A 23,466-nucleotide genomic window follows, 5' to 3' on the forward strand; every position below is an offset into this window, starting at 1 on the left:
ACTGTTATCGCTGCATACTCTTGTGTAGTGGCCTTGCAGGGTATTCCCATTTTCTTCATTTTGAGTGCTTATTTTTTGCTTTGGGACACAGTCTTCTGGTGTTAACACTGTAGTTGTTCCAGCACCAAAGTTCTGTGCAGAAAATCGATGGCGTTTACAGTAACAGCACATTTCACACATTACACATCCTTTTTCCCAACAAAATCTATACATCACTTGAAATGCAGTGTGTATCATATCAATGCAGCATGTCAGTTCATGTTGCAGCCATGGATTTCATCCTTTGCAATGCACAGGGTGAAACCTCAGCAGATCGGCAGCATTTCCTCAAGGAATTATGTACCAAAATATGCACCATTGGGGTTTTGCTGTTTGATTCACAGCAGAGTTCCTGCTGCAGAAAATCTGCCATGGACCAGCTGCATTTGGCTATATCTTTACATTGGTATCTGTTCATAATTAATATTTCCTTCTGACCTCCTCTGTCAACAGGTTAATTGGACCCCGAAAGTTCCCAGGGAGAAACTGCTGAAAGGAATGTTACCTGATATTGAAGTGTCTACTTCCGTCACCAACGTTCAGTACTGCCAAGTGACTTTTCATGACGATAATGTTTCTTTGGAGAGTGCGTTCACTGTAAAGTATGTTTTACAATTATTACAATATTTGTACACTATATGAGCAGTATATAGGTCACTTGAGGGTACAGCCACACTGGACTGTATTTAAGTGCATATTTTGCCACGATTCTACAGCAGAATATGCAGCAAAATCTGCATGTGTTTCGTTGCAAAGTATGAAAACTGTGGTGGAGATCTGCAGCATAAGTTGACATGAACTGCACTTCAGTTTACTCTGCAGATTGTTTCAGCAGTCCGTGGATGAGATTTCATAAATCTCCGCTGTGCTGGTACAGTAAAGCGCTGTTGATTTGCTGTACACAAATCCACACCATATCTGTCCCATGTGGACATACCCTTATAATTTCATGGTCTCCCAACTATATTAAATTCTTTGAATTTATCGTTTAGCCATTTCAAGACCAGGCACATTTACCATTTTGCGTACACACGTCTTTGAAAGCCATACTTTTTCCCCCCCATGCTTTTATGTAAACAATTTTTTTCCTTTTTTTCAGTGTTATATTCTTTATTTTTGTCATTTTTACTTCAGCATTTTTTCTGCTTTTATTTTTATACCCCTGAAAATGTAAAAAAAATTGTAAACTGAGCAGGTTTTTCACATTTACATCATTTCTTTATTAATGGCATAAAGTTCAACTAAAATACTTTGTTTTCTTTTTGTAATAGTCATTTTGATAAAGAGGAATATATAGTTTATGATTGCTAGGGGCAGGGCTAGAAGCTTCCAGTGTGGCACGTGGTGGTATTTTTTGTTGTAATTTTATTTATATGACCGTGTAGAGCTAAGTGTGGACCCCCTGGATGTGTATAGTCAGTGGGCGGGCTAGAAGCGGTTAGACACACAACATTTTGGGGGAGATTTATCAAGACTGGCGCTTTCAATGACTGTCTTGATATCCCCTGCGCTGCCAGAGGATGTGCCTAATTTATGAAAGGCACACACCTCACCTCATCATAAATTAGGTGCATTCTCCTGCAGTCTGTGTGCCGAACCAGAAGTCTACAACAGTTTAGAGCTGCCTTAGATTTCTGGCTTAATTTACATCAGACAACTGGCGTACATGAAGATAAATTTGTCGCAGCAGCTGATCATGCCCCCCTTGCCATGTCCCCTTTTAGAAAAGTGGCAAGGATGGTGAAAAGTGGCAGATGCAACAATTTTATTTTATTTTTTTAAGTTGCAGTTAAAAAATTGTACCTACAACTTTTTAATGGCACTTTTCAGGCCTTTATGTTTTGTGTGAAGCTTACAGCACTGTTATTTCTCTTGGCCAGTAGGTGACCGCAAATATATATACAGACCATGTTGCACCGTCTTTAGCTTGCTGCTTCTGAAAATGACAAAGCAGACATGTGATCTTGATGTCTGGTCTAACTAGACCCAGAACGGTTCTGACAGTGACAGTTTTGCCACTGAAGAAAAGTCAGCTCTCTTGACAAATGTGTCTCTTCACAGCCTGATAATGTCCAGTCTGTAAGCTTATTAGGGAGCAAACCCTGAATCCTAGGAAAAGATGCTCCAGACTGTTACAGCCCATTCACATATCTGATTTTTGATACTGTCAAAAGCCACCGCTTTTACCGCGATACAAACCACAGCAGTTTCTGTAGAATGAACTGCTTATTCTCACACAAGAATACTGATATTGTCTTTGCTTCTCAAACTGTGAGGGGAGCATCATTGATGAGGTACACCAAATTGATATTCCTCTCGAGAGGTTTCTGAAGCGCAGTCCTGCTGTCCCATGATGCTTCTGTCCCAGATGACTTTGTTTTGGAAGAGATTCTCTTGTGCAGATCAGCATAGGGCCAGGTAGTCTGCAAGAGCGCACGTATATTCTTCAGCTTGCATTGGGGGCTTTCTTCATAATGATGTGGAACCTTTGTTCAAACTAGGGACCTTGTAGCTTGCACTATTAAGGGAGGTCTCTTTGACTTTACCACATGTATAAATGTTAATTACACTTCTACATGTCTGCTGGTTAGGCCCACATGTCTACTGTACTTGGCTAAGCTGGTGAGGCTTCTGAAGGAAAGGTTTGAGAATCCCTGGCCTGTGCAGGTATCAGATAATGCTTGCTTGTGTAATAATGTGAAGTTGTGTGTGAATTTTTCAGGCCTATACCTGATGAACCAAAACATTTGAAATGCAATTTGAAAGGAGAGAATATTATCCGCATGGGTGAAGAGCTAAAAGGTGAAATTGGTAAGTAACCTGTTCAAAATCTAAATACAGAATACCCTTTGCTGCCATTAAAAAAAGGGCATGAGATTCTATAATGTAAAAGAAAATATGCCCAGTGGCTGGACAGGTGACCAAAGACCTTTTTCTATCCATTTGTACTGATCATTAGAATGGAAGCTGTGTAAGAACACGTGTGAATGGTGTTGTCATCTGCGCAGAAGTGGCTTATAAGGTGGTATCAAATAATACAGCCAGATGTTAGCTGCAAGTGAATAGGGAATTATTAAGTGCATTAAAACAGTGCAGGTTTTTTTTTTGTTCTAGTTTAATTTGTGCATTTTTACTATTTTGGAGGTTTTTGCCATGCTCTGGGCATGTCTTTTTTTCTGGCATTTTCTCATAGAGTTCTCTATAGGAGAAAAACACCTGAAAAAATACATATAAGAAATGTGTCACCAAATAAAGGACTCAAAATAGTTGTGAAGGAAGCCTTATAGAAACGTGTCCAGGGTTTTCTCTTAGGCCTAGCTCACATTTCAGTGATTTGGTCAGTAATTTCCATCAGTTATTGTGAGCCGAAACCAGGTGCAGACACAGAACAGGAGGAAATCTTCCCATTATACCTTTTCTTTGTGTAGGCCCCACTTCTGATTTCACTTATCAAATCACTGAACTGTGAACTAGCCCTTATAAAAGCTCTCTTCCAAAATGAAGTCTTTTGGTTAGTGCACAGAAGCAGAATAGGGATAGAATACACCCCTCCAGATAACAAGGCTCCAGGGTGCTGATTTTTTAGAGCAGGACCACGGAAAATGGCTCGGTCCTCACTTTGAAAATAGAGCATAATGTTTAATAAAATGTCTTTCTTGATATAGAGCTGAATGACCGTGTTCTGCTATATTGTTACTATTGTGTCCTATTTTTACAATTTACAGAATTAATTGTAACGGACCAGTTTGGGAATCCGATAGAAACAATGTTGCCTTCGTGTCTTGATTTTTTGGGTGTTTCTGGAAAAAATCTTGACAAAGGAAAAATCAGAAAGATCTTTCAGGTTTGTTTGTAGTGACTATGATAATGCGTCAAGATAAATCTTTTTTTTTTTTCATTTGGTTCCGAAATTGTAATTATTATTATTTTTTTAATCAGATATTTTTATTTGTCTTTTCAATAACATATTAAGAACAAGAGTAAACCCCCCCCTACCCCCTCCCCCAACTCCCCATCCCATAGTCTCGTGACCAATAAAGTCCAAAGTCCATGAATCCAGCAACGAGTCCGGCAGTAGATCAACATGTACAATCATACGCACAGTGTGCCCTATATCCCGATTCACATCCCATATATCTGTCTCATAAACACACTCATCCCAGTAGTACATGACATCCAGTCACTCTACAGTCATACCTTTCTAGCGCGTCAGCTATAGCAACAGTAGAACAACACATTGTGTTTGGCCTAGGGGCTATCTATATCTCTGTAATGCTGCATCCAGGAAAACCAGACTGTCTCAAATTTTTTTCTGGAGCTTCTCCTGTGGTAAACATACTTCTCCAATTGAACCAAATTGTGTACTCTAGCCACCAGTTCATGTATCGTCGGTGGTGTTTTGTCTATCCAGTGGAAGGGAATATTTTCCCTAGCTTGATATAGGATCCGCCCAATAGCCTGCTTCTTTTTTGCCATGCCCGGCAAGATCTCAAAATATCCTAGTACACATGGTAAGGGTGCAACATCTAGGCTTACATTAAAGACAGTGTTTATTAGTTCTATGACCTCTGTCCAATACCGTCTCAGTCTCGGACAATTCCACATGAGATGAATTAAGTCCGCATTGGACATATCACACCTTGGGCAGAGGTCATTATCCCTATATCCCATTTCTCGCCCATATTCATTAGGGGACACAGAGACCATGAGTATAGCTATGTCCTCTAGGAGGCGTGGACACTAGATAAAGCTGTTAGCTCCTCCCATGGCAGCTATACCCCCTCCAGCCTGGAGAGAGAGCTTCAGTTTTTTTCTAGTGTCAATAGGAGGCAAGACCTCCCTGCTCTGCAGGGATCTCCTGAAGATTTTTTATTTTATTTATTTTTTTCCTTCTTTTTCAGATGGGCAAACAGGGACGCCTCACCTCCCTGTTCTCCCGGGGTCGAGTTGCGCCAGTACCGGTCACCCGCACTGCACTGCCGCCTCCCCCACAGAAGACAAGGTGGACCAGGGCAGCTTCGCTCCCCTGCATCCCACCAGCCAAGGGGTCACCCATCCAAGCCCCCCTTTCCAGCGTCCTGCCACTACGGTGCCAGTAGCTGAAGGGGTGACCCTGCTGGACCAGAGGAGGGGTGAAGATGGCGGCAGGAGAGAGAAGAGAGGTGAGTACACGGGACTAGGTGAGTATTTAACCCTCTGGGTTGGTCCCCCCTCCCTCTTGGTGGCAATAGTATGTGACAAGACAGGGCTTCAGCATAGCCCAGCCCCCCTGAAGCATTCCCCTCCGGCACAGGCCGTTTGGTTGATTGAGGAGGACATAGGGGGTTAATAGGTGCGGTATGCTTACTGGCGCCAAATTAGGTGGACTATGTAACTCCCTAGTGCCTTATTTACATGCAGGGAGCAAAGCGCAGCAAGGAGCGGCACATATTCCGCTCACCGACAAGGCGGCATTTGCCTTTCTCCACCCCTTCGGGAGCGGATGCCGGGCGCGTCGCTCCTGAGGAGGGTTAGCCACCCTGCGTTCGGCCGGCACTGCTTCCATGCTCCGGCTGTGTTTTTTTTTTTTTTTTTTTTTGCCGCCCGGCTCAAAGAATAGGGCGGCCGTTCACACATGTGGAGGAGCTCCGCTCCCCGACACCTCCCACATTTACTCCCCTTGGAGCGGACGCCGTCGCACCGCTCCGGGAAGGTGTTAACCGCCCTGCGTTCGACCGGCCGTGATTTTTGCTGCCCGCTCAAAATATATGGCGGCCAGCAGGGTAGACGGTCATACATGCGGAGGAGACTCCGCTCCCCGACACCTCCCACATTTACACCCCTTGGAGCGGACGCCGTCACACCGATCCGGAAGGGGTTAACTACAGCGCGATCGGCCGTGCACCGTATCTGTGCTCCGGCCCGCGCCTTCTCTGCCCTGCCCGACCCAGCCGGCGGGGTGACGCCCCCATTCAGTCCGGCCGGTCTGTGACACTGCCGGTGCAGCAAGGTGTGGGGGGAAAGCAATCTCTGAAAAGCCGCGCTGTGGCTTGCTGGGCCGCAGCCTTCGTCCCCTCACTCTGGCGCGAATTCTTCCCGCCCTTCTCCCCCTCCCCCATTCGCCTCCTGAGCCACTGCCTTAACCCTTCATGGCCACCCACCATTCTTAGGCTGGCACCTGATTATCTGGGTCCCTTCCCCTGAGTACACTGACCCTCGGGTGGTTTGGTTGATACATGAGTGAAGGATTTAACCCCTTACTGCCTCTTGTCACCGAGGCCGGTTTCCTAGTTTTATAAAAAAAAAAAATAATAATAATAAAGGATGTCTGTCCATACGGGTCCCCCTCCTTAGCCACACTCGCATAGTTCCCAATACCGCCTCCGGGCCGTTTGGTTGATGATTCTCCACATGCGCAATCCAGTGACGGACCCCTGCAGGATCCAATCCGTCCTCCGGGGCCGTTTGGTGATGAATTTCCACCTGGGCAATCCAGTGAGGGACCGCTGCAGGATCCCAATCCGTCCTCCTGGGCCATTTGGTTGATGATTCTCCACCTGCGCAATCCAGTGACGGACCACTGCAGGATCCCAATTCCGTCCTCCGGGGCCGTTTTGGTTGATGATTATCCATCTGCACTATCCAATGCGGGACCACTGCAGGATCCCAATCCGTCCTCCGGGGCCGTTTGGTTGATGATTCTCCACCTGCGAAATCCAGTGACGGACCCCCGCAGGATCCAAATCCGTCCTCCGGGGGCGTTGGTTGATTATTCTCCACCTGCGCAACTCAGTAAAGGTTCTCTGCAGGATCCTAATGTTGTTGTTGTTGGTTAATAATTCTCCACCTGCGCAAACCAGTGGGGTCTGCTGGAATCTCCCATCAACCCTCCGGGGTTCTTTGGTTGATAATGCACTGCCTTCGCAATCCGGTGGAGAGACTTCTGGGAGTTTCCGTTCCACCCTCGGGTGGTTTGGTTGATAAGTCCCCGCCTGCGCAGTCCACAACTGCTAGGGGCGAGATTCTGAAGGGTAGCTGTACGCGCAAGCGAACCGCAGCAGGACAATTTTCTCCTCAACTTTTTCCGCTCCCCTACTCTTCCTCCCTAAAAATCATGCTCAGACACACCCTCCCTCACTGGGGCGGGTCCGTCCAGAAAGAGGGGAGAATCTCTGATTCAGATCCTGATATGAGTCCGACGCAATCTTCCAGAGATTGCGTCTAGGTGGCCAGCAGTACTGTCGTATGCTTTACCCACTTCCTTTGGTGGTGTAACTGCACTACTTCAGGATACAGTGCCTGCTTTATACATTATCCCCTGCCATAGGTGGATTAAGTACAATGACTTGGGGTTCGGGACCTGCCATATGCAGATCCATCGGTGGCGCGATGACATTGTCACTGGTTACATTATGTGCTGTATGCATTACCCCCTTAGGTGCACTATTGCACTCCACGGGGTACAGGACTCGCCATATGCGCTAGTTCGCTGTGGGCATTCGCCCCCCTTCATAGGTGGGGTATTCTCCCTACCACTAACCAGAATTTGCCGTATGCTCACACCTTCCTTAGGTAGCTAATTACTCTACCATTGAATACGGTTCCGACTGTCCGCTATCATTCCATAGGCGGAGTGTTGCACATCACCGTGCTTCTGTCGCATTTCCCCCTTCCGCTAGTGATCCACTAGCGGGGAGTAACTAAACATCTTCTGCGGCACTACGGCTCTAGGTGCCTTAGCTTCTTCCCAAGAGGGCGTGGCTACAGTTGGTTCTCGCAGGCGCCCGACACTCTTACCCTAGTGTTATATGGGTGCCACCACCGCAGGGTGGCTAACCCCCCTCAGGAGCGACGCGCCCGGCATCCTCTCCCGAAGGGGTGGAGAAAGGCAAATGCCGCCTTGTCGGTGAGCGGAATATGTGCCGCTAGTTGCTGCGCTCTGCTCCCTGCATGTAAATAAGGCACTAGGGAGTTACATAGTCCACCAAATTTGGCGCCAGTAAGCATACCGCACCTATTAACCCCCTATGTCCTCCTCAATCAACCTACGGAAGGGAGTCACATTATGGACGTTGTCAGTGCTCTACTCATTATTAGCAGCCTCCAGTCCCTCTCTGCGTACGGACCCCCTTTTTCTCTCAGGAGAGTCCTCACTGGGGAATGGCGGCCCCCAAAGGGCGATTGCACGTTGGATTCGGTCTGGCAGTGCTGCAGCTTACCACGCTCGAAGCGGGGTTCCCACCCTTAGGTGTCACGGCTCACTCCCCCAAAGTGGTGGGCGCTTCTTGGGCTAGGAGGAATTGCGCTTTGGCTGCACAGTAATGTAAGGTGGATCCGGTCCTCCTTGCACATGTTCGCAAGAAGTTGCCAGGTGCATACTTATGCATCGATGGTCGCTGCGTGGGCCGCGTGGTCTTGCAGGCGTCAGTTCTTAGTTGACTGCACGGGCGCTTGCTTCATGGGTCTGTGGTTTTTTCCCTCCCTGTTGGACCGCTCTCGGACGTCCCATGGTCTCTGTGTCCCCCAATGAATATGGGCGAGAAAACGAGATTTTGTAAAACTTACCAGTAAAATCTCTTTCTCGCTCTTCATTGGGGGACACAGCACCCACCCAGTATTGTTGTTCGGCTACAGTTGTGGCTGTTGCTGGTTAGAACCTGGTTTGGTTCTTGGCATTGTTGCTGTTCCACATTGTTTCGTTGGTTTACTTGCTTCTCCTACTGAGCTCTCTCTCCAGGCTGGAGGGGGTATAGCTGCCAGGGGAGGAGCTAACAGCTTTATCTAGTGTCAACGCCTTCTAGAGGACATAGCTATACCCATGGTCTCTGTGTCCCCCAATCAAGAGCGAGAATGAGATTTTACTGGTAAGTTTTACAAAATCTCGTGTTTTTTTTTTAGGACCACTGGCGTTCTGTATACCCTATGCAATAGGTACAATTGGGAGACTCTATGCTCTTCACTGACAGCTAACAATGGGCAATCTGCTAACACTCCTTCCCACTGTTCCTCAGTTAGGGCGGATATATCTGTTTTCCACTTGGCATACAATTGTAGGGGTGTTTTCTTAAGTTGCATATCAATAAGTACACTGTAATGAAGTGATATTACCCCATTAGTAGTACCACTTGTCGCTGTAAGATCTATAATACTATGTTTTGGTGCTGGGGCAATTTTTTCAGATTTGTCCTGTGCCTTTATAGCGTGTCTAAGCTGCAAATACAAATAAAAGAATTTTTTAGGGATATTGAATTCTTGCTGTAACTGTGTGTATTCTTTCAATGTACCCTCCAAGTACAACTGAGCCATCCTACCAAGGTTATATGAGTTCCACACCCGCAGTTCTGTAATTTGGTCTAACTCCTTGTACATAAAATAAGGCCATATCGGGGTATACATCGTATAACCAGAGACTTTTGATATGCTTCTGGCCTTCCACCACACCTTGTAAAATGGTGCGCATGACACCGTATTGACTCCCCTTAGTGTGAAAGGTGCCATCCTCCAGCGCAGACAACAAACAGGGCCACCCCAGAAGATAGCCCACTATCTTTCCCGCCGTATTCATCCTCTCTACATCCCCCCCAGCTCCTAATATGTTGTAGCTGACTCGCTAAATAATATAACCACGGGTCTGGTAAGGCCAGGCCCCCATTCGTTTTAGGTCGTTGCAAAGTGGTACGTTTAATACGAGGGATACCCTTCCAAATTAAATCCCTAAGCAGGGCATTTACTTTATAGAAAAAACTAAGCGGGATCCAGCAGGGTGTATTATGAAGAAGGTACAGTACATGGGGCATCAATATCATTTTTATAAGGTTGGTCCTCCCGACCATGGAGAGCGGCAGTTTAACCCATGTATTTACTTTATCTTTAAATCTATTTAGCAAAGGAGTTAAGTTCAGGCCTTCATAATCCCTTGTATCAGGGGTTATTTGAACGCCTAAATACTTAAAGGAGGATACTATCGTAAGACCCATGGTGTCTTCCTAGGTCGGGGTGCCTCAGTTAGTTAATGGCATAACTACGGACTTCGTCCAATTAATGCGAAGACCAGATAGTGTACCATAGTCATTAATGATCTGCATGGCTCCCTTAAGGGAGTTCATCCAGTCATCCATGAACAGCAGTAGATCTGCATAGAGCGCAACTTTTTCAGTCAGCTCACCATATTGAAAACCTTGCACTAAGACTGCTCGTTTCAAAGCTTCCGCCAAAGGCTCCACCGCCACTGCAAACAAAAGCGGCCACAGGGGACACCCATGTCGCGTCCCCCTATGCAGCTCAAAGGGCTCCGACAAATTACCATTAATCCACAATACGGAGGATGCATACAGAAGTTGTACCCATTCTATATAGTGATGGCCAAAGCCCATCCTTTCAAGCACTAGCTATAAATATCGCCATTCCACACTGTCGAATGCTGTGGCCGCATCAAGAGATGCGACCGCCGCACTCGAGGTGTGGAGCTGGCTCGCCTGAATATTCAGAAAAAGTATTCTGACAATAACAGCAGTGGAAGCATTCGGCATGAAACCCGCCTGGTCTGTGTGGATAAGCATCGTAAAAACCCGATTTAGTCTGTTTGCCATCACTTTCGGCAGCAATTTTACGTCTGTCTGCAGGAGCGAAATTGGTCTATAAGAATCTGCTTCTTTATAATCTTTACCAGGCTTCGGAATGAGCACAATTATAGCTCCATTCATCGAGGCAGGCAAGCGTCCCGCTTCTTTCACCTCTCTGCAAACCTCCAGAAACTGCGGCAAAAGTATGGATGCATACCGTTTATACAATTCAGGAGGTAGGCTATCTCTCCCTGGTGCCTTATTATTGGACATGGATCCTAGAGCCTCCTCCAACTCCTTAAGAGTTACTGGGGCATCTAACATATATTTGTGTTCCCTTGAAAGGGTACGCAGCGGCAGCCGCTGTAAAAACTCCTGAATCTCCTCCTCTGAAGTTGTTGTCTTGGACTCAATACAGCGAGGAATAGAAGGACTGCATAATATGAACTATCGTGTCAGGATCATCTCTTATTACTCCCTCTGAATCCCTGAGCGCCGCTATATAAGCTCTGGAAATTAAAGCCAACCGTCTCCGCGCCTTTTCGCCCTCCTCATAATAGGACTGCTTTTGGAAGAAGCGCTTATTCTTTGCATTTTGCAACAATTTGTCATTAAATTTTTTCTGAGCCTCCTTCTACCTCGTCTCAGTGTCCGCCGTTGGAGCAGCGACGTGCTGCCTCCAAGAGCCCTACTGTGTTAGTCAGTCTTTGTACCGTCAATTTGGTTTCGGGTTTTTTAGCATTAATATCCACTATTAACAGCCCCCTCAAATAGGCCTTCATGGCGTCCCACACCACAAGTTTAGATGCCGACGGGAGATTGAGGTCAAAATATTCCTTCAGTTTGTCACCTATTCCCCCCAGATCCGGTAACACATTCAAGCAGTGCGGATTGAGCTTCCAGACCATGTTTCTCTGTATTCTGGCAGGCTGAAAGTCAGCGATTGCCAGAACCGGAGAGTGGTCCGATAGGCTACGTGGTAAGTATTGGATATCTCGGAGAAAGCGCCCCATACCAGCATTCCCCAATATGAGGTCAATCCTCGATAAAGAGTCATAGGTAGAGGAGCCACACGAATACTGTTTTTTCGTCAACTGATTTTTCAACCGCCAGAAATTCAACAGAAGGGATTCCCGCAGAAGCTTTCCAAATGGAGTGAGGTCGCACCCAGGAGAGCGAGAGCCCCCTCCCATCTTATCCAATGTAGGGTCAACAATACTGTTAAAGTCTCCCATAACTATGACTGGAACATCCGGCACGTCCGCTAAATAAACCAAAATAGACTTGAGCACCTGTGGGGAATAAGGCGGTGGGATGTAAACCCCTATTATCACACACGGGATAGTATACAGTGTACAGTGTAGGCAAATATATCTTCCTTCCCTACCTATCTTATACTAGATACAGGTAAAAGCTATGGATTTATGTACTAAAATGCTTACGCCTCTCGCATATGTAGAGTACATAGCATGATAGCAGTGTCCAGCCCAATGTGGACTGAGCAGCTTTGTTTGATCCTCCAGTAAATGCGTTTCCTGGATACAACATATCACAGGGTGGTGCTGTTTGACACTTCACCCCTCTGGTATTCCTTCACCCCTCTGGTATTCCAGCTGAGGAAGTCAACTATTCCTGCCATGACAATAGTTTATTCATCAGGACATTGAGACGGATGAGGCCCAGGGAGTCTACTGCTAAAGGGCACAATATATTCCTCACGTCATGCTCCAGGACTCTAACTATGGAACTTCGAGAAATCATGTTCACAATTTACAGACTCTAACTAGCAAAATGGGAAAGAACCCCTCCCTTTTCTTTAAACTAAGCAAACAAATAGAACCCAAAATGGCGCTATAGCCTCAAAAGCGGGGTCCCAACAAATACACCAGGCCCGTGGAATCAAAGTAGCACCCGCCGTCCAGGCCAAGCACCAGTGGTTAGCCTATCTACCCCAAACGTAGGGCGGTTTCAGCAATAAATATATCTGTAGGAAATAACAGAGAACAATTTTTATCGCAATTAGAAAATATACAAAGTATGCGACATACGCCCACACCTCCTGCACCTCTAGAACATAAAGTATTGAACCCTATGCGAGATGACCCCTCCATTGATAGGTTGGAGGAGCCACTCTACTCTGCACATTGTAAACCACTTATAAGCTTACCAGCCATACTGTCACACATACCGACTGACACACCACATCAATGGCGGTTGTTTAGATTATCATCGCATCTTCCGGCCATCAGTTTCCATCTGCCGCCAGCTGTCGCTCATGACGGTCCAGTCACTTCCTTGCCTCCTCTGGGTTGTCGTGGAAAGTCTTAGTCCCCAAGGCCACTATCCGCAGCTTGGCAGGGTATATCATGGAATATGCAACATTCAGGGACCGTAGACGTTTCTTTATGTCCAGGAATTTCGGTCTTCTTTTTTGCACTTCCTGAGAGAAGTCTGGATATAGTGACACCTTATTTCCATCGATCGTAAGATCCGTCAGCTCCCTGGCTTTCCTCAAAATAATGTCCCGATCTCTGTAGTGCAGTAATTTCACCAGTATGGGTCTCGGAGGCGCCCCCGGTGGTAGCGGTCGGGTAGGAACTCTATGAGCTCGTTCTACAGCAAAAAACTGCGTAGGCGCCTCCGCGCCAAATTAGTTTTTAAGCGAAGTTTCAAAAAATTCTGCCGGCTGATTCCCTTCAGCCTTCTCAGGTATGCCAACCATTCTAATGTTGTTTCGGCGGGCCGGGTTTTCCAGGTCGTCCTGTTTGGCGGCAATGACATCCATCCGCCTGGTGTACTCTCTCATATCTCTTTTCAGGGGAGCAAGATATCCTCAACCGCACCCATCCTGTCTTCTAAGGCCGTGGTGCGTTCTGCCAGTTTTCTCAAATCATGGCGAACAATAGGTAAAAAGTTCCAGGGGCTGCGCTCACCTGATCAGTCTTGAGATGGAAGCACGGACTGTGCTTGAAAAAGGCACCAAATTTAGAACTGTATAAAAATAAGACGGGATGCCCAGCTTCCAAAAAAGACCCTAGTTCTTTATTCCAATGACACACAGAATAAAAAATCCAACACCGGCAAGCAAGTCTGCGCGTTTTGGATACTCTAATACAGATCCTTATTCATGACAAGTTTGTTGCTAAATGGCTACATTTTTAAATAGCTGAACTTCCTGCTCTCACAGGTGATTGTGATTAGCAGGGAACGAACACACAAATTGGGTTCCGCCTACTATCCAAGTGCCAGGTAAGGATGAGAGCAAAAATACACGTAAAAAGTTGGATATATCAAAAAACATAAACTCTAAAACTATGTAATATGAGCAAGGATCAGTAATGCAGGATCAAATCATGTTTACGATTTAATCCTGCTGGAACTGGAGAACCCATGCGAAAGATCCAATAGGACTCCCTATTTAGGAGCTTTCGCTTGTAGTCCCCACCTCTTGCAGAAAGATTAACTCTTTCTAGGGCCTGAACCTGGAAACCTGCGGTATCACCCTGGTGAGAAACCCGCGAAGTGTAGACTAGCTGCTGAAACATTCCTCACTCTGGTGTATGGAATGTCTGAAAGATGTTTGCAAATTCTTACTTTTAGACTGTTGGTTGTACATCCAACATATTGCAAACTGCATATAGAGCAAGTAATGCAGTACACCACATAGTTTGTTTTGCAATTCACATATTGTTTGTTATTAAAGGTGTTATGAGTTGCTGTAGAAAAAATACTAGAGCCTGTCTTTATGTAATTGCAACATGTACAGATGCGGTGGCCGCTTTTAAATATGCCCTTATGCCTTAACCAAGCACTTTTTTCTTTTGTACTGGTGTCACTATCAGTAAACAGACTTGGACTGATTTTCTGAGCAATAGTAGGTGCGCGGCGTGCAATGCATCTGACACCTGCAGAGCTGATGTCAGACCACTGCTCGTCACAGTTTAGAACAGATAGAGGTTTTCTAACTATGGCACAAATTTGTGAAAATTCTAAACTGTAGTTGGTAACAAAACTCGGGACATTTTTTGCAGTTACATTGGATTTCATGTTCATACATAATTCCTGGTCGGGTTGTGCTGTGTCCGGAAAAAACAAGTCTATCTCTAGGTCTGTTCATTACATTGGCTCTTGCTCGATCTAAAGTCCAGGGGGGGGTACTTTCGCCTCCACAAGTCTCATGGCTACAACCTCCATCTCCATTTTTAGTTTGTCATCTTTGGAACAATTTCGTTTTGCCCGAATAAATTCTCCTTTGGGAATATTGCGGACCACAATGTGGAGGATGGCACGATGTAGCCATGAGAGTTGTGTTGCCTGACATATCCTTGCGAAAGGTGCTGGAATGAACCTGATGCGTGGCAGAATCACCCTCCAAGGAAAGATCGAGAAAGGCAATTGGTGGTAGTGTCATGTTAAGGCTACTTTCACACTAGCGTTCGGGGCTCCGTTTGTGAGCTCCGTTTGAAGGCTCTCGCAAGCGGCCCCGAACGCATCCGTACTGCCCCAATGCATTCTGAGTGGATGCGGATCCGCTCAGAATGCATCAGTCTGGCACCGTTTGGCCTCCGCTCAGCAGGCGGACAGCAGCGTTCGGGTGTCTGCCTGGCCGTGCGGAGGCAAACGGATCCGTCCAGACTTACAATGTAAGTCAAAGGGGACAGATCCGTTTGAAGTTGACACAATATGGCTCAATTTTCAAACTGATCCATCCCCCATTGACTTTCAATGTAAAGTCTGGACGGATCCGTCTGACTAACTTTCACACTTAGATTTTTTTCTAAACTATAATGCAGACGGATCCGTTCTTAACGGATCCCAACGTCTGCATAATAGGAGCGGATCCGTCTGTGCAGACACCAGACGGATCCGCTCTGAACGCAAGTGTGAAAGTAGCCTAAAAATGTGGAATTTTAGGTGACAAGTAGTATAATTGAGAAAGGTCCCAAAAGAGGGTACGGCAGCGGATCGCCCGACCACACAAAACAGCAGGTCGTCGATATAACGGCCGTACCATCTCAGGGAGCCACTCCAAGGATTGTGTACTGAAAATAAAGAATGGGCACTCCCACCATGCCATGTAAATATTAGCCATGGAGGGTGAAAATTTCACCAACTGTCAATTGTAGGAAATAACGTTGTGAGAACATAAAGACATTATGTTTAAGCAGAAACAGCACAACCCGACAAATGAAATCATGGAAAGAAGGAGAAAAATCAGAGTAGACATCAAAACTGGGCATCCGTGTCATTGGAATAAAGAACTACGTCTTTTTTGGAACTGGGCATCCCGTCTTATTTTTATACATGGCGAACAATAGTAACGTCTTCTTTGATGGCCCCTACTTGTTCAGTAAGAGTAGTAAGCCGACTTGCCACAGTTAGTTATGGCCAGCATTACATCTTTCAGAGTAGGCTCGTCCATATCAGACTCTTACCCCCCATAGTGTTTGCATCAGCATCAGGGCACAGTGGAGAGAATCTATTGGATTGGACAATAGGCCCCCAGACGGCTCCTCCATTTCAGGATCAGAGTCCATATGTACATCCCCCTTAGCAGCCGCTTGCCTCTTTTGAGATCCTTTTGCTCACCGCCACTGAAGAGGTCCTGGCAAACTTCTCCAGCCAGGCCGCTGCGTCCTGCTGCGCCTCTGCTGTCCGGCACTGTCGGCCTGGAGTTGCCGAGCCAGCGCCATCTTGGATTTCCTTCTCTGCCACTTTCCCGTCCCTTTTTCAGTTTCATAATTGCAGGACGCCCGCTCTGGTGCAGCCCAGGGGTCAGCAGTGGGTTAAGGAGCCGAACGGAGGCTTTTATCTCCGGTTCCGTGTGGGTTTCAGGATGTTTGTCCCGTATGGTGCAGAGGAGCTCGGCCGGCGTGCTGCCGCTCACATGCTCTGCTTAGCTTCGCCCCCCCGAAATTGTAATTATTTTTAGTGTCTGGAAAACCCACGCAGGGAAAAAATATTTGGAAATCTGTCAGAATAAGCTATGCTAAATCATTTAATCATGCATAGCTCCTTACATCTCACAGCAGTTTCTCTGCACTATTGGAATGGCAGCTCTTTTTCCCCATATAAAAAGCAAAATAAGCAATAAAAAATAAAGATCATGTCATTGTTGCGCACAAAATGACTGTACTGTTAAAATCTAAATGTATTTATTCTGTACGGTGAACACCGTAATGGGAAAAAAATCTAAAATAATTTTTTGTCACTTGTTAAAGGAACCTGTCCCTAGCAACCATGTCCTCAGCTCTATACACAAAATCCCGGTGACAGGTTCCCTTTAAATCTGAATAAAAAGTGATCAAAAAGACATTACAAAATAGTATTAATAAAAACGACAGATTGCCCGCAAAACCCCTGCCTACTCGGCTTGGCCACTTCTTCTACAGTTTAGCTCCACCACAACAGGGTCCAGTTTGTGTTCCCAGTGCACTACTGCCTGCTGATCTTATATTAATGACCTATCCTGAGGAAAGGTCATCAATATGTAAATCAAAGACAACCTCCTTTAATATCGAAGTACTCTCAAAAAAAAAAATATATATATAACACTGCTCAAAAAAATAAAGGGAACACTTAAACAACACAATGTAACTCCAAGTCAATCACACTTCTGTGAAATCAAACTGTCCACTTAGGAAGCAACACTGAGTGACAATCAATTTCACATGCTGTTGTGCAAATGGGATAGACAACAGGTGGAATTATAGGCAATTAGCAAGACACCCCAATAAAGGAGTGGTTCTGCAGGTGGTGACCACAGACACTTCTCAGTTCCTATGCTTCCTGGCTGATGTTTTGGTCACTTTTGAATGCTGGCGGTGCTTCTCACTCTAGTGGTAGCATGAGACTGAGTCTACAACCCACACAAGTGGCTCAGGTAGTGCAGCTTATCCAGGATGGCACATCAATGCGAGCTGTGGCAAGAAGGTTTGCTGTGTCTGTCAGCGTAGTGTCCAGAGCATGGAGGCGCTACCAGGAGACAGGCCAGTACATCAGGAGACGTGGAGGAGGGGGCCGTAGGAGGGCAACAACTAGCAGCAGGACCGCTACTTCCGCCTTTGTGCAAGGAGGAACCGGAGGCGGCAATGCCAGAGCCCTGAAAATGACCTCCAGGAGGCCACAAATGGGCATGTGTCTGCTCAAAACGGTCAGAAACAGACTCCATGAGGGTGATATGAGGGCCGACGTCACAGGTGGGGGTTGTGCTTACAGCCCAACACCGTGCAGGACCTTTGGCATTTGCCAGAGAACACCAAGATTGGCAAATTCGCCACTGGCGCCCTGTGCTCTTCACAGATGAAAGCAGGTTCACCACTGAGCACATGTGACAGACGTGACAGAGTCTGGAGACCGCCGTGGGAGAACGTTCTGCTGCCTGCAACATCCTCAGCATGACCGGTTTGGTATTGGGTCCAGTAATGGTGTGGGGTGGCATTTCTTTGGAGGGCCGCAGCCGCCCTCCATGTTCTCGCCAGAGGTAGCCTGACTGCCATTAGGTACCAAGATGAGATCCTCAGACCCTTGTGAGACCATATGCTGGTGCGGTTGGCCCTGGGTTCCTCCTAATGCAAGACAATGCTAGACCTCATGTGGCTGGAGTGTGTCAGCAGTTCCTGCAAGATGAAGCATTGATGCTATGGACTGGCCTGCCCGTTCCCCAGACCTGAATCCACTTGAGCACATATGGGGACATCATGTCTCGCTCTATCCACCAACGTCACGTTGCACCACAGACTGTCCAGGAGTTGGCAGATGCTTTAGTCCAGGTCGGGAGGAGATCCCTCAGGAGACCGTCCGCCACCTCATCAGGAGCATGCACAGGCGTTGTAGGGAGGTCATACAGGCACGTGGAGGCACACACACTACTGAGCCCTCATTTTCACTTGTTTTAAGGACATTACATCAAAGTTGGATCAGCCTGTAGTGTGTTTTTCCACTTTAATTTTGAGTGTGACTCCAAATCCAGACCTCCATGGGTTAAAAAATTTGATTTCCATTTTTTATTTTTTGTGTGATTTTGTTGTCAGCACATTCAACTATGTAAAGAACAAAGTATTTCAGAAGAATATTAATTAATTCAGATCTAGGATGTGTTATTTTTGTGTTCCTTTTATTTTTTTGAGCAGTGTGTATATATATATATAATTAGAGTTGTCTAAAATAGCTTTTTTTACGTTTCTTTGGGTACTAAACCAACCAGTGCACTTGTCACCCTAACCATTCGGGGGCTGGTTAGTGAGCTGCCCATTATTAACTTTCCATCAGATGCCACATCAGTTTATGTTTTATCACTTGAGCTATTAAGCATCTTGACTATATATTTTCATATTTATCTTCATATTGTTGATATAATGTTTATCACTTCATAAGTCACGTCTGTTATTTTCATTGTTTTCCTTTTCCAGCAGAGCAGAACAATGGAAATATATAGCGGTGGTGGGAACTCACCCTTACCTTGTTTGCTTCATAACTGTCATAATGTACTGATTCTTATTAGATGTGATGTCTGGGAATTTTTGGTGTGTTTATTGCACAGCCATGCATATTTTGGCAGACCAATTATGTTTCTTGTAAATTTTGTTTTTATTAGCAAATATAATAAGATCTATACAAGCTTAACAAGTATAAAGTGAGGTAAATATCACCATTACAAGTGCAAATTTTATATGCAAGATGTCCAATTATGTTTCTGTCTATTACAGGTTTTAAAGGACATCTGTCAGGAGACTTGTTTCCCTCTGAAACTGGCTCCATGTGCACTTGGCAGCTGAAAGCATCTATGTTGGTCCCATGGTCATATGTGCCCACATCGCTGAGGAAAATGATGTTTTAGTATATGCAAATGAGCCTCTAGGAGCAACAGGGCGTTGCTCTCTCAGCTCTCTCTGCAATTGCCATGTCCTCTGCACTTTGACATGGAGAGGCAGTGTAAACGTGATCACACCTGTTCTTGTCAATCATAGCGCAGAGGTTATGGTAGTTGCAGAGAGAGCAGAGTGTCTAGGAGTAACTGCAATGTCCCCATTGCTTCTAGAGGCTGGATTGCATGTATTAAAACATCATTTGTCTCAGTAATGCGGGCACATATGAAGATGGGACCAACACAGATGCCTTCAGCTGCAAAGTGCACATGTAACAGGTCAGCAGTTTTCATAGGTACAAATCTGCTGACAGATGCCCTTTAAATCTTTTCTAATCTTGCTAGCGGCTCATTTAACATAGGTACATGATTGTGTGTCTGCCTCTCTTCTTGTTATATACTGAGTCATTAAGATGTTATTGTTATCTCTACTAATACAATTACAGTTATTGTGCTGAACTTGTTTTGCTTTCCAACTAAATGTTTTCCTTTTTGCATGCCTTAATATCAGAGTATGATTTCTGCTGATAACATCAGGCAGCATGATTAGCCCTCTGGTATACATATAATGAGTACAGCAGGTATCTGGAATCTAATGTGTGTTTGTCTACCATCACTGGCGGACCACTGATGAAAATCACTACCTAGTTTGGTTTGTGACTTTTTTTCTGTTTTGCAGGAAAGCACTCAATCTATAATTGTCAAAGGAATATCATTCTATGTTGGCGGACCTCTAGAGGACATAGAGTTATGTTTTGCATGGAGAGTTTTTCAGCTTATTTGCGACTAGAGGCTTGTTGCTGGGCCACCTTCCAAAATTAGTCTGGGAGAATGGAATGAGGTTAGTTATTTCATTTATTTTTATTTATTTTTTAAAGCAACAATGTGCTTGTTAGCACTCCCCCTGCCAACCCCCCTTCCCCCTACACACACACCCTCACCCCCTCCCCAAAAAATTATGTGTTGAGAATGTTATGAATAAATAGGGCACAATACTCCTCTGCTCAATCAACGGCCATTTCAGTGCCTGCCTCTGTTCCCTACATTTTTGTTTCTGGCATTGAAGTGATCACATGACCGTTGTGGTCACATGGGGCACATCATTACTGCCCCATCACTGGGAGCCGCAGCCTTTGAACACAGGGGATTGAGCAGATGAGTATTGAGTCTCTTTTATAACTTTTCAACCCTCAGCTTAATTTTTTGGGATCATGGAAAACCCCTGTAAGGTGTTCATACAAGTAGGTAACTTATCTATAGGTTTTATTTGGTTATCTCTGACATAACTTAATACATTAGTCTATTACAGTGGTCTCTGGAAAAAGGTTCAGAAGCCTCTAATTATCCAGTTATATGATGAGTGTGATAATCCATCTCCTGAGCCGAATTTGAAGGTCACATTGATGAAGGACAATGTTCTAAAGGTACCAGATTAAATTGGGTATTGATTGTCTACTGAGCAGGTAACCAAAACTTGCTGCTTAAATTTCACTGCATAAACATACAATAATCCACAATGTTATAAAACTGTCTAAAAGAAAAACTGTCTGTTTTGCCCTTAGCAAGCAATCACAGCACAGCTTTCATTTTTAACCACTTTCAGACTGAGCCAGTTTTTGCCTATATGACCAAGCCTACTTTTGCACATCAGACGTTCAATTTTATGTTAGTGGTAAATTTGGGTCAATCATGTTTTTGACCTTATATTTATTTTAAAAAATCCAAATGTCTGAAAAAATTAACAATTTTCTAAATAAAAATGTCATTGCTTCTCTGTCCTGGCTCTGTACTTACCACTCACTGGTCCTCATCTGCCAGCACTGCACGCTGTGCTGTGAGACCCTGTGCATAGGTGTTATTAACATTGGGGGTTTCATCTGAGGTCTGATTGGGGTTCTTACTAACATTAGGGGTCTGATTGGAGGTCTTAACTTTTTTTTTTTTTTTTTTTTACAAAGGCTCCATTGAGGTGAGCTGAAACATTGTTTGGTGTAATAAAGGATCCACTTTTCTTCACCTATATTTTTCCATATATACATATATATGTATGTATATATGGATATATATATATATATATAATTATTTTTATATATATATATATATATACATACAGTACAGACCAAAAGTTTGGACACACCTCATTCCAAGAGTTTTCTTTATTTTCATGACTATGAAGGCATCAAAACTATGAATTAACACATGTGGAATTATATATATATAACAAACAAGTGTGAAACAACTGAAAATATGTAATATTCTAGGTTCTTCAAAGTAGCCACCTTTTGCTTTGATTACTGCTTTGCACACTCTTGGCATTCTCTTGATGAGCTTCAAGAGGTAGTCCCCTGAAATGGTCTTCCAACAGTCTTGAAGGAGTTCCCAGAGATGCTTAGCACTTGTTGGCCCTTTTGCCTTCACTCTGTTGTCCAGCTCACCCCAAACCATCTCGATTGGGTTCAGGTCCGGTGACTGTGAAGGCCAGGTCATCTGGCGCAGCAACCCATCACTCTCCTTCATGGTCAAATAGCCCTTACTTTCAAAGTTTTCCCAATTTTTCGGCTGACTGCCTGCCCTTCATTTCTTAAAGTAATGATGGCCACTCGTTTTCTTTACTTACCTGCTTTTTTCTTGCCATAATACAAATTCTAACAGTCTATTCAGTAGGACTATCAGCTGTGTATCCACCTGACTTCTCCTCAACGCAACTGATGGTCCCAACCCCATTTATAAGGCAAGAAATCCCACTTATTAACCCGACAGGGCCACACCTGTTAAGTGAAAACCATTTCAGGGGACTACCTCTTGAAGCTCATCAAGAGAATGTCAAGAGTGTGCAAAGCAGTAATCAAAGCAAAAGGTGGCTACTTTGAAGAACCTAGAATATGACATATTTTCAGTTGTTTCACACTTGTTTGTTATGTATATAATTCCACATGTGTTAATTCATAGTTTGATGCCTTCAGTGTGAATCTACAATTTTCATAGTCATGAAAATAAAGAAAACTCTTTGAATGAGAAGGTGTGTCCAAGCTTTTGGTCTGTACTGTATATATATATATATATATATATATATATATATATATATATATATAAAATTGAAAAGTAGAACAGCGCAGTTCTCCCCTATATGGAGGAATCCGCATCTTCCTGAACTATTCCAATTAGATGGCTTTTCACCCTGGGAGCGCAAAGGAGTGAGGTATTTATGTCTACTACAGAATGCTGATGTTTTTAAGTCCTTTGAACAGTTGAGAACTGAATTTGGTCTCCCACACACGGCCTTCTATCAATTTCTGCAACTACGGCATGCCTTTCAGACACAGGCTAAATCTGTATCATTGAAATGCACTATGGTCCCGTTGTTTCAGCAACTTCTTACAAACAGTTCCTCGAGCGGTCTGATATCATCTACCTACAGGAACTTATATGTGAAGTCAATGAAACAAGAGGTTTTAGCAGTTAAATCTAAATGGGAAAGCGAGGTCGGGCCGAGATGTGGCATGAGCCCTGCATCCTTGTTACACATGTTCTGGGATTGTGCGGAGCTCCGGAACTTCTAGTCCGCGGTTCTGGCTTTAATAAAGACGCATTTAATATTACGGTTCCGCCTGGTCCGAGAACATGTATAGTAGGAATATTAGACATCAAAAATCGCCATCACCATCTGGGAGTGCAGCGTCTGCTATTCCAGGCTAGGAAACTAATAGCCAGATTCTGGCTTAGACCTCAATCACCGTCTAGGGGAGAATTCCTTAATAGGATGTCAGATATAATACGCTTAGAAAAAGGTGTATATGTTAAAAGACAATGTGTAATGAAGTTTAACAAAATATGGGATAATTGGGAGAAATTTAGGATACAGTGTCGGATTAGCTTCTCTTCTTAGTTGGATTATGGGAAGGTAGAGGCACAGTCTGTGTTTCTGTGTGCTTTCTTTCTCCTTTATCTTATTTAGCTCTGGATGTACGATGTATGAAAGTGTTTAGTACTACGTAGGATGGGTGTGAAGAGGAATGCCTA

At 44.8% G+C, this 23,466-nt stretch overlaps 1 protein-coding gene across 1 annotated transcript in view; it reads left to right on the plus strand.

The window, feature by feature from the left end:
- SMCHD1 (structural maintenance of chromosomes flexible hinge domain containing 1) overlaps nt 1-23,466 on the plus strand; it is a 383,867-nt gene that overhangs the window by 222,497 nt on the left and 137,904 nt on the right. The window contains 6 exon segments of the mRNA XM_040432517.1: nt 493-641; nt 2,762-2,850; nt 3,765-3,883; nt 20,126-20,291; nt 20,471-20,511; nt 20,772-20,870. Coding sequence (XP_040288451.1) covers nt 493-641; nt 2,762-2,850; nt 3,765-3,883; nt 20,126-20,291; nt 20,471-20,511; nt 20,772-20,870 — 663 coding nt within the window.

Source organism: Bufo bufo, chromosome 5 (assembly GCF_905171765.1).
Source record: "Bufo bufo chromosome 5, aBufBuf1.1, whole genome shotgun sequence".
In the NCBI taxonomy this organism is placed as follows: Eukaryota; Metazoa; Chordata; class Amphibia; order Anura; family Bufonidae; genus Bufo; species Bufo bufo.